General features: G+C 36.0%; 1 protein-coding gene across 1 annotated transcript; it reads right to left on the bottom strand.

Moving 5' to 3' along the window:
- Positions 1-584: 584 nt before the first annotated feature.
- LOC104597686 (uncharacterized) lies at positions 585-11,089 on the bottom strand. Its single transcript, XM_010259390.3, has 6 exons — positions 10,804-11,089; positions 7,826-9,841; positions 7,540-7,702; positions 1,784-1,947; positions 1,356-1,614; positions 585-1,265 (listed from the first exon to the last, which is right to left on the bottom strand). The coding sequence occupies exons 2-6, from the start codon at positions 9,754-9,756 to the stop codon at positions 1,158-1,160; spliced, it is 2,625 nt and encodes an 874-aa protein (XP_010257692.1). The 5' UTR covers positions 9,757-9,841; positions 10,804-11,089; the 3' UTR covers positions 585-1,157.
- Positions 11,090-11,471: the final 382 nt, after the last annotated feature.

Below are 11,471 nucleotides of genomic sequence, written 5' to 3'. Positions count from 1 at the left end.
GAGTCTTGTTTTAGCATTGGTTACAAGGTATTAGATGATAAGAAAAGCCGTATGACAAATGAAACTCTAAAAATGTGTACATATCTCAAAGATTGATTAGATGCAGAAGATAGATTACAGGACCGTGGAGGACATGATACTTCATCCAATGGAACATCAGAAGATGCAAATGATGGTTAAAAATATGGAATTCCAAGAATTTTTCCAATTCCATTGATGTTTTTTATTTTAAATTTTATTATAATATTTCACTTCAGTTCCATTATTTTTTTTTTCCAATTTCATCTTATTATCTTCACATGCTCTCTCTCTCTCTCTCTCTCTCTCTCTCTTTCCAAACCTTACAAATTACAATCATTTTCTTCTTTCTTTGAGAATTTCTAGTTTGTAAACGTGTTTGGCTACTTTCATTGTAATTACCATTACCACACCATGATGGACATGGAGATCAACGCACTTGCCTTTGGGATTGGATGGACCAAGAACATGATGGTCCACATCAACTGAAGTGGGCCTCTTCTTTGATGGGGTGAAAATTTCACCTACAAAACTAACGATAAGATATGCCTCTGGCCAGTAAAGTTACTAAATATGGGCTATATGTATTCAACAAAGAGATTCAAGGGTGCTTTACACATCATATCTGAACAAAAAGATGAGCATTACAAGGAGAGTATAGAAGCCAAATACATTACCAAATATGTATTTAGTACAAAGATAAAAAGGTTTTCAAGTTAACCCCCCCAAAAAAACAGTTTAATTGAAGCACAATAGCAGCAGTACACTCCCCTGTGAGCTTAAAAAAGAAAAATTCTACTTTCTTTGAATTTTCTTTTATTTTAAAGCATAAATCTCAGTCCACTAACATGCAGATCTACTATCACGCAAAATTGCCTTCATCTGTTCCGGCAGGCTGTACAAGGCATCTGTGGAACTTTTCTCTCACAAGTCCCAGCAAATTTGACAACTCAAGTATCAAAAAGTCTAACTTCAAAAGTTTCTCCCTTTCCTATTTATTACACTGTTTACACCGATCCTCTGTAATGGCAAAGTCTACATTCTTTACAGTAACTCTATCTGCTCTGCCCAAGAGATTTGTGAGACCCATTTGTTTGGGGAAAAGTTATTCTAAGAATTTGGTCAAAGAATGGTATTGTTTACTTCTTCAGATTGTTGCATGAGAGGACTTTCTTCCCATACGGACTGGTCCGGAGTGCCGGCACATGGGGTCTGATAGCCTCCACCAAAGCAGCATGAAGTGTCCCCTGTCCAACAGAAACAAATAAGCCAGGTCCTAACCAACAAAAATCATGAGATAAACATAATAATGGATGAGAGTTTGGGGTACATTCTACCTTAGAGTGATTAAGTGCTGCTTGAATAACATAATTGCCATAAGGATCCTGCAGGATTTGATCTAACCGCGAGGTATTTATTAGCTCCTGAATTATTTGTGGCCTGTGCTCTTCTGCTGCATATTTCAGACATTTCTCAACAACATTGCTGCTGTATTTCTGCATGGAGAGGTACGCATAGTTTCCCTCTAACTGGTTGAGCACATCCATTGTTGCCCATGGCATCCTAAGTTCAAATACATATTGAACAACATAATTCCTGTAACATTTGAACCAAAATACTGAATTCAATGGCTATGAATTTTTTGACAACATATGCATGTGCGTCTGCACAAGCACAAACAAGCATGTGAAAAAAAAAAGAATACAGCCATTTCTAAATTAATATTTAAACATAGGGAAACATAAAAAAGGAGGATAGTGAGTACCCAAATGGATCTTGAGAAAGCAAAAGAGCATTAGAAGTGATCTCACAGATCATTCGGCGTCTCTGTTCTCCATCAGAATGGCCGAGGCACTTTTGAAGCACACAGCAACCATGACGATCTGTTGCAAGCTCAACGCAGTGGCCAGTTGCAGCTTCAAAAAGGAACTGCAAAATTAATGTGCTCAATATTTTTATATTGGTAATTATATTGCCAAAAGTATCAATGATACAAGCTATCAAACATTCATCTAAACTGAAATATGAGTAAACATGTATATCATAGGCCCAATTCATGAAGTAAAATTAGCTACTCTGAAAACTAAAGTCAGTTCAATATCAATAACAACCCAAAGCACATGATCCATAAATTTATCAATTTATTGACTTTTTGCCCCATTTCAATAAAGGTGAACCGCATAAAGCATGACTGAATAGGAGTAATATACACAAACTTTCCAAGTAAATGAAGATAGAAAATAGTTTATTACCAACTCCTGGGGAGATAGAGATGTACCTCGCAAGGCACAGCAAGATACAATGTCAAATCAATTCATATCAATACCCTTTCTCAAGTGCAACCTCACAATATATTTATAAAGCTCTAGGTTGATTGGACCTAGGCTTTCCTTTGTAAACTCAAATACCTAAGGACCAAGCAAAGGACTGACTATCCAACACCCGATAACTACTAATCTCAACAAACTCTTCAAAGCAAGTAAGAAGCACTGACTTAATTTAAACTATATGGCTTCTCTTCAGTTTTAATGCATTACTATACCTCCTATCTGACCAGTTTCTATCCTGTTTGTATTTGGTTGTGAAGAAAATAGGAGAAAAGAAAAAAACAAAATAAAGAAATTTCTTTTAGGACAGATTTGTCTCTTGTTTTCTCTGCTTTCTCTCTGCCTTTAAGAGAGAAAAATAAGAGAGAGATCAAAGCAAAAATTTATGTTGATATTTGATCTCAACTTTCTTTTCTAATTTGCGTTCACGTAAGCCAAACTAAGTTACTTTCTTTTAGATTTTCTACTAGAAGAGACTTGTGCAATGCACAGGCTGGTTTAAAAGATGCTCATGTTATATGTATTTAAATGAATTGGATGTGGGTGAGCTTAAATAGCTCCATATTTATTTATATTTTTTGCATTCAAAAAATCACAAAATTTGAAAAACTGCATTTTAGAATATAGCATAGATTTCTTTCTTCGGTTTTCTTTGCAATCAATCAAACACTGCAAAACATGAACTTCAAGTGACCAAAAAAAGCTAACAAACAGAATTTTCTATAATTTTATTTAGGTTGCAAGACAATGCATACACAAATACAGTGCAATCTTCTAAATTGGAAGTGTAATACCTACAAGCATTCACTGTGTTGAATTACCATGCACCGCATATATGAAAGAGAATCAGAGATGGGTTTAACATTCCAAAATCCAAACTACATGACTGTTACCAATATTGTAGAAGAATTACACAACACAAATGTCATAGCAAAAAAAATTATAGAACACCTCCAAAATATACAAAGTATCATAAGGACAAACAAATGTCATTTAACAGTCAGCACAATAAACTAATTCAAAAGAGTTCCCTAGTGACCTTATTGGTGTGATTGAGAAAGATGTAATACGATCTTTGGGCCTGTTTCTTTGCCTGAACTAAATTTTCTACTCTCTTTTCCAATAACAAATGGCACAAAGGATGGAAAGGTGTTACCATCAATATCAACCTTTTCCTCCTAAAAGTGCATTCTCAACCCTACTGTGTTAAAATGGCAACTGAAAGAAAGTTTTTGAGCTATCCTTTCAAAGAGAAAAAGGCAGAAGAAGAGTTATATAGTGAGCCACAGATAGTTGAGATAATGCTCAAATAATGTTAAAGTGAGGCAGAACTTTCATTAGGTTAACTTCCTTTCCCTTCTTGGGAGAAGTTCCCTTTTTTACTTCCACTAAAGTGTAGCAGATTTTCCCTTTTTGAGCTATCCTTTCAAAGAGAAAAAGGCAGAAGAAGAGTTATATAGTGAGCCACGGATAGTTGAGATAATGCTCAAATAATGTTGAAGTGAGGCAAAACTTTCATTAGGTTAACTTCCTTTCCCTTCTTGGGAGAAGTTCCCTTTTTTACTTCCACTAAAGTGTAGCAGATTTTCCTTGTTTTTTTCTTGATTATAAGTAAGCTGATGTAGAATTAAAAACCTAATAGTTGCCCATGTATACCTAACCTAGCTCAAACTGTCAAATTGATCAGCAGTGTTAATACTATCCAGAAGTGTCTTTGCAGTATCAGGCATCTTAATGGCTATGTAACATGTCCAATAACGGTATACTAAGCATGTATAGGTATCAGATTATCACAACTCAATACAGCATGTAGCTTGAGGAATCCTTCAAAATGAAAGATGTGTTGATGAAATTATAATAAATCATGTCGACCCTTCTTGAATATGTGCAAACCAATAACATATATATAAGATGGTTTCTGAACAAGGCTTCAAACTTATTCTAGTAAGTTACAGTAAATGGAGATCTGATTAAATGAGTGGGGGATTTGGTTACTTCTGTATTAAAATAAGATTCTAGTGAGAATTTAGATTTGAATATATATTCTGTAATAGAATCAGAATATACATTAGAATAGATAGATAGCACATTTAGTGTAATTTATTTATTTATTTTTTATATGGAGACCTGATTAAATGAGTGGGGGATTTGGTTACTTCTGTATTAGAATAAGATTCTAGTGAGAATTTAGATTTGAATATATATTCTGTAATAGAATCAGAATATACATTAGAATAGATAGATAGCACATTTAGTGTAATTTATTTATTTATTTTTTATCAGCAACAATTAATTTCATTTAGAAAACATTACAATGTATTTCTGTTACATGAATCCCTTTACAATTTTGGAGACCACAACACAAATTTTTCCAAAATAGTTGTTCCCTATGCACTGCATATTTAGCCAAGGTGTCAGCCATTCCATTTTCTATTCTCTTTACCCATCTAAATGTTGTCCCTAACTCCCTTGCTATGCTCTTGATCTCTCTTATAATGTACCTGTGAATCCACACAACTGGGCTGCTGTCATTTATCCAAGAGATTACCAGTTTTGAGTCTCCCTCAACCTCCACATTGCATTGCTATCTTCATTCCTTGGAGCAAGGCTAACACTTCAGCTTTTGCGGAGTCCCCACTCCAAATGGACCAGAGAACAAGGCCTCCATTTCCCCATTGCATCCTTGAATACACATATACCTAAAATTCATGACAATCCTGATTTCCCGAGGAGCTTCCATCAAAATTCAGCTTCATTTCAATATTTGGAGGGGTTTCCATTCTATTATTATTTTGTCTTTCACAGAGGAGGAGCTTGCTACTTCATTCCAAGCTCTTAGGTGTTAGGATATATCTACTGTCACCACTTGGAATGCTTAGTGTAACTTATTCAAGCATGTTAAAATAGCTAGTACTCTAGAATATACTTTAGAAAACAGATTTGGTATAAAAATCAGATGCTAGTGAGAAGCATGAAATGTTATTTGGTTATCTCTGCATGACAAGGTACAGTTCAGGTTGGGCTTTTATTTTTATTTTTTAAATCAGTAGGTTAGGCAATTTTTTAATATGAAGTGCCCACCAGGATAGAATTCCTATTTTGAAGTTCAAGGCAAATATAGAATCAAAATAATATTTCCATAACAGGCACATCATGGACCCAGAAAAGGCCCATACCCACTATAACATTTTGACTATCAGAATTAGGAACAAAAAGTGATCCCTGCTGTTTCCTTGGATACCTTTGTGTTTGTGCGTTAATCCACCAATGAGTTCTCATGCAAGGATTTCAACATATCTGCTTTAAATTTAAATTCTAGAATAGACATGATGATGTCATGAGTACTTTTAATATCAAATATTAGTTTACTTTCTCCCACCATAAATAATTAAATAAATATCATTTAATTACATCTCTTGATAACAACGCATATTTGTGCTACAGGGAACTATATTATTTAACAATTTTAATTCAGAGTGTAGTAGCAATTCGAAAAAGAACAAAAAGTGATGACCAAACTGATTGCACACCATCTCACATTAAGCGCTTAAAAAAACATCTTACATTAAGCAGAAGATTTTAGGATTAGGTCTTAAAATGGAGAGTTAAAATATTAATAAGACCTGGCTAGCTAGCTAGAATGGTTAGAGATATTGTTGAACAAAAATTTTAGCAGTAGGACATTAAAAGAAAGGTAAGCAAGGTGTATCGATATTTTGATCGGGGTTTTGATCGGTTCAGGGGTGGACAGACCTTAAACCGGCCCCTCTGAACCGGATTTGAAAAAAATACTAAAAAAACTACCGATACACCTCTACTGGCATATCGGGTGTATCGATATTTTGAACCTTGAAGGTAAGAATGAAGAAAAAAGAAGACAGTAACTATTCAAATAAGAGTACAATAAACTACTAGAGAAAGAACAGAGGACAAGAGAGAAGAGATTGCACAAGATATCTCAAACCACTATAGTCTCTAAACCTAACGCAAAAACTGACTTATATAGTCTGTTTAATACCTATTTGAATTCATAAATCAACCATAAGTATCTATTAGAATTCCCACTAAAACTAAAGCAAAAGCAACCCCAAAATACACCAGAAATTAAAGACTGAAATAACCACAACAACTTATAACCTACTAGAAAAACTCTCATTTCTACAACATGTCAGATAGGTTATTGAAATATCTATTTAATGACACCCAAACCAAGCCAACAAACAAATTTTCGAAGCTGAAACCTAATCAAATTTGAAGCCAAAGATAACATTGGACCAAATAATGAAAAATTCACAAAATGAAAAGAATAAGTCACCGGATGTGGGAGTGAGAAAATTATTCCTTCATTCATGATCTATTTCTGCTTTTCCAGGTTTACATCACAGGTATAAAACTTAATAACATGAACAGCACAAAAAATTCCCCTTCTCAGTAAATGTCTATTAGGTACAGAAATGAATAGTAAAATTTATAAGTTAAAACTATCACAAAACAAAGTAATAATTTATGAGATTTACAATGAAAGAAGCAAAGTAACAACATGATGAAAGTCATACTCTCAAAGTTCTAGCATCTCAACAAAAATAGACAATTTGCAATTTGCATTATCTAAAATTATAAACCACTTGTTTGACTTTAAGATTGTTTATAAACATAGCAGCTGATTTCCAACAAGCTTGATATTTATATCCAAGTTCATCAGTTATCTGAGGATTACAAAAGCAACCACTATGACATCATACTCAAAGCAATTACAGCTTGATGCATTTAAAACATTAGTATCTTGACAGTTGGTAATGATTAATTTTTTAACTTCTTAGCCTAAAAGTTCTGGAGTTACATTCTTAATTTCATAGGAGCAGTTTCTAAAAGCATTATAAGGGAACCTTTATCACCTAAGCAATATGCTACTTATACAGGGTAACATAAGGGAATTGCTGCAATTTGGAGATAAAAGTAAACACATAAATAACAATTATTGTAAGCAATAACCAAATCAACAAGCTCCTGGTTTCGCCATTTCACCCTAAAGGGGTTCACCATTTCCTGGCTGAGAATTGTAAATCTCATTGATACCTCTTAAAGTACTAAAAAGAAGCTTACCTGTGCAAGTGTAACATATATGTTATATGCCAACACTTGGAACTATATAAATAAAAGGGACATTAGACACAAAGAATAATGAAATATTTACCTCACAGTATTCAGGCATTAAATGTTGCAAGCATCGTGCAGCAACATGATTTCCATTCATGTTTTTTATCAACATAACTATTCCAGGCTTCAATGAGGAAACAACCATGGAAAATTGCTCTGGAGTATTAAGGGTTTCAATCACCTTCTGAACTGCACGAGTCCTGTGTTTGGAAAGGAAACAAATATGGAAATAAAAGCCTTAGTGCACTCTAGAAGCTATTTAACAAAAGAAACAATCAAATATTAGATATAAATGATATAGGGATGGAGAAAAAAAAACTGACCCATGCATGTCACAAGATATTCTAACAAGATCACCAGCTTTTCTGGTAATTGCATGAAGTATCTGCATTCTCTGATCTTCATCACATACTTCAAGTAACTTCTGGATAAGATAGTTGCCAAAAGGATCCGTCATTAGCTCAACAATGTGGCCAATTATCTCAAGGAAGATTTTGTCAATATCTTCTTTGGTGCCCTCTGTGAATTTCCTTTGCAAGAAGCGGCAGCCATGTTGATCCTTTGCCATGAGATAAATTCTACCCATGACCTCATCCACAGAATTATATTTCTGAGATGGTGACTTCAGATTTATATGTCTCGGATTTACAGTGTCAGGGGATGAACCATGGGAATTCCGACCATCTAGCTGGAAGGATGCTGCATTTAGAATGGATGGATGGTACTGGAAGTGGCCATCAAAGAGCAATCTCCCATTAGAGTTACCATGGCTTAGTGATTCATTCCCTACATCAGAGCAAGGCTTGATAGTTCTGATTGAGTTCAAGCCATGTGACCTTGTTAGAATCTTTTCAGGAAAATTCTGCTTCACAACCTTGTCTAAAACTTTGACAGGTCCAAAATCCTTGGCAGTAAGGGAAGAAGGATGGCATCCTAAACTGCTGGCGGAAGACTGCTTCGGGCCATGAGCAAATGGGCAGGTTTCACCCCTCCCACAGAATCCCTGAGCATAGTATCGGCAAGGGCCAGTGCCTGTCAGTGTAGGATCCGATGAATCAAGTCCCCTTGGGATTACAGCACCATTCAAAATTGCACCTTGACTACCTTGTTCAAGTTGGAGGGAAATTGGAATCTCAAAATATGGTCGCCTTGGGTCTCTAGTCATTGACCCAAAGGCAGCATTCCTACTTGCATGAGTTGGAACTTGACCATCAGATCCCTGATTACAGAGCTGTTGCAAGTAAAGGTATTGTTGATGCATCCTACAATACCTTTCTTCCTCCAACTGCCTCCATGTGATGTGGGGCTGATTCAATGGTTGAGGCTGCATGTAAGGAAGAGGAGATTGTGTATCCAAAAAGCATTGCTGTTGAAAAGGTGTAACTGGGAACTCAACTCCAGGGACTGTAATGTTTGGGACAACCTGAAAGGCATGCAACCCAGCTGCTAATGGTGTGGATGGAGAGTATACTTGGGCGCTCTGTAGTTGCTCTCCTATGTCACCTGATAAATTTTCAAGCAGCTGGTGAGAACCAGGATTCTGTTTCTTTAGTTCTTGAACATTGAGTTTTAAGAGCTTTGTGTTTTCATGGCAACTCATGCCTATATCTAACTTATTGAGACCATTCACCACATTCATGCCACTTGGTGCATTAGGTGGAGTAGGAATAACTGTGGCCCCTGATCCCAAACTGGATAATGATTTCTTTAGGCAGTTTGGGTACTGCCCATCAAGTAGAAAGGTGCAATTTTGTAATGTATTATGCTTTACAAACTGAGAAGTTGGGGCTTCCACTGCCATACCATCCTTGAAGCTCAAATCTGCAAATGCTGAATTCAAGGATTGGTCATCAGGCAGGTTTGAATCATCTTGATCAACATTTTTGACAGGTGATTGATGTGCACTCTTCACAATTATTTTCCCTCCATCCAAATTCCCATTAATTTGCAGTTTCTGGTTTGTCGAACACTGGGAGGGGTTCACACAGTTGGCACTGGTTCTTTCGAAGGCCAAGCCATCATAAAATGTGGAGTTGCTGCCAGAGCTTGCGGCTTGGGATGCATTGTAGAAGTTCGTAAAAGAGGCTGATGGAGAGCACTTCCTTTCCCCCTCTTGCCGAGGGATCCTTTCCATATTTACCGAGGAACTTGTACGCCCAGAATCCTCGGAGTGTGGATTTCCAGATGTTGCATTCGGTATCTCACCCAGAAGCATTTCAAATTCGTCGTAATCCTGATCAGTCCCTCCTTCCATTTCGTGAGTGGGAGGAAGTTCGAAAGAGATCTGCGTCGCTAAACAGAGCCAGCTTTACTTGGCAATGCAGATTCACGGATGAGCCCTTCAATGCAATCAGAATCTTTATTTGTCAGAAACCAACACTCATGGCAATATGCCATCAAATTATATTATTAAAAGAAGAAAACAAGACTTATTCTGAATCAAAACATCATCTGATTAATCCAATATCAGTAAGTCCAATATTTCTACAACAATCAAAACTCGCATTGTGAAACGGATGAAGATTCAATATTTCTTTCTTCTTTCCTGTTCTTTTAACCAAAAGGGAACCATAAAAAAGAAATCAATGAAGAAGGAAGTCTTTACTGATCAAAGAAAGAGAAAGGGAAATCCTTTAATCTATACCTATCATCCAATGCAGCTAAACAATACAACTCATTAGTCTGATAAGAAAAAAGACTGCCTATAATAGGGAAAAAAAGAAAAAAAAAAAGGCCTTTTCCCTTGAACCTATTCACCAGAAATCCAGTACTCCCAAACCCATCATCCAATTTCCTAACAAACACAAAACAGGAATAAAAAAAAAAATAAGAGACTCCTCAAGACATCCAGTCAACACTAACAAGTAGTCCACAAGAAAACCCATCAATACCCACAACCCAGTTCAAAATAAGAACCAAAACAAAAACTCGCAACCACGATCATCTCCATCAGCCGATTCACACCTCGAATTCAACGTCGGGAAGAACGTAGAAAGATAAGCAAACCAAAATCGGATTTCTCCAATAGAATCATAACTCAATTCAAATAATCCATAGAATGCGCAAAAAACCCCTAAAACCCTGATCATCTGAAACGCAACCCGAAATTGAAAATTTTCTAGATTTTCACGAAGACCCACAAAACCATCTAAAAACCCACTGCAGAAAAAAAAAAAAAAAAAAAGAAACAGAACAGTCCAACAAAAAGAGTTAACATGGGGGCAGATATGGAGAATGCGACAGAAACGAAGATAGACCGATCATCAATGAAGCGAAGGAAGCATACGTCAATGAGACGTACCAGTAACAACTGCGCCGACATTAGAAAGAAGAAGAGACCATGGTTAAGAGAAGAGCTTTCAGTGGTTTGTATTGTTCTCTTGCAGAGACCAGAACAGAAGAAGGGAGAGATGGAGGTTGAGGGTGTTTTGGTAAATTAAATGAAATGCAAAGGGGATGAATGAGTTGTTGGTAAGGTCAGGAAGAGAGGCGGCGTGGAGAAGGAGAAGTTTCAAAAGAGTAGAGAGAGGAGAGAGGAGAGAGAGAGAGCAAGGCGCTTAAGAATTGCATTACAACACCAACACCAATACCACCACCACAACAACAACAACGGTCATAGCATGCCCATGCATGGATGCTTTCTCTCTTTCCTTTCTGTTTTCTTGATTCTGGTTTGGTATGCTTCTGGGTCTGGTCTGGAGTCTCTGGACCTGCTTTTCACTTCATGTAAAATATAAAAATAATAAAATTAATTCTTTAATATTTTATTTATATTATATAGATTTTATACATGTTTTGGAATATATGCCGGGTATTTCCTTTAAAACATGCTTTTATTTGGTATTTTATATGTTTATTATATACAAGGTTTTTTTGTTTTGGTAAATCAATCAAATTTAAGATTTTTCTTTTTTCAAATAAGTGATAACCGTATATGCTATGTGAGATGGAGAGAAGAAAAGAAATGGA

Source organism: Nelumbo nucifera, chromosome 7 (assembly GCF_055504915.1).
Source record: "Nelumbo nucifera cultivar China Antique chromosome 7, China Antique-T2T, whole genome shotgun sequence".
Taxonomy (NCBI): Eukaryota; Viridiplantae; Streptophyta; class Magnoliopsida; order Proteales; family Nelumbonaceae; genus Nelumbo; species Nelumbo nucifera.
Note: the sequence above shows the minus strand (reverse complement) of the source record. Positions and strands in the feature narration are given on the sequence as shown.

Excerpts from the sequence above, each read along its gene's own strand:
- LOC104597686 (XM_010259390.3), bottom strand. The coding sequence starts at position 9,756 with ATGGAAGGAGGGACTGATCAGGATTACGACGAATTTGAAATGCTTCTG. Across the intron at positions 7,703-7,825 it reads ATATCTTGTGACATGCATGG|GACTCGTGCAGTTCAGAAGG; the intron begins GTCAGTTTTTTT and ends TTCCAAACACAG. Across the intron at positions 1,615-1,783 it reads CTTTCTCAAGATCCATTTGG|GAATTATGTTGTTCAATATG; the intron begins GTACTCACTATC and ends CAAATGTTACAG.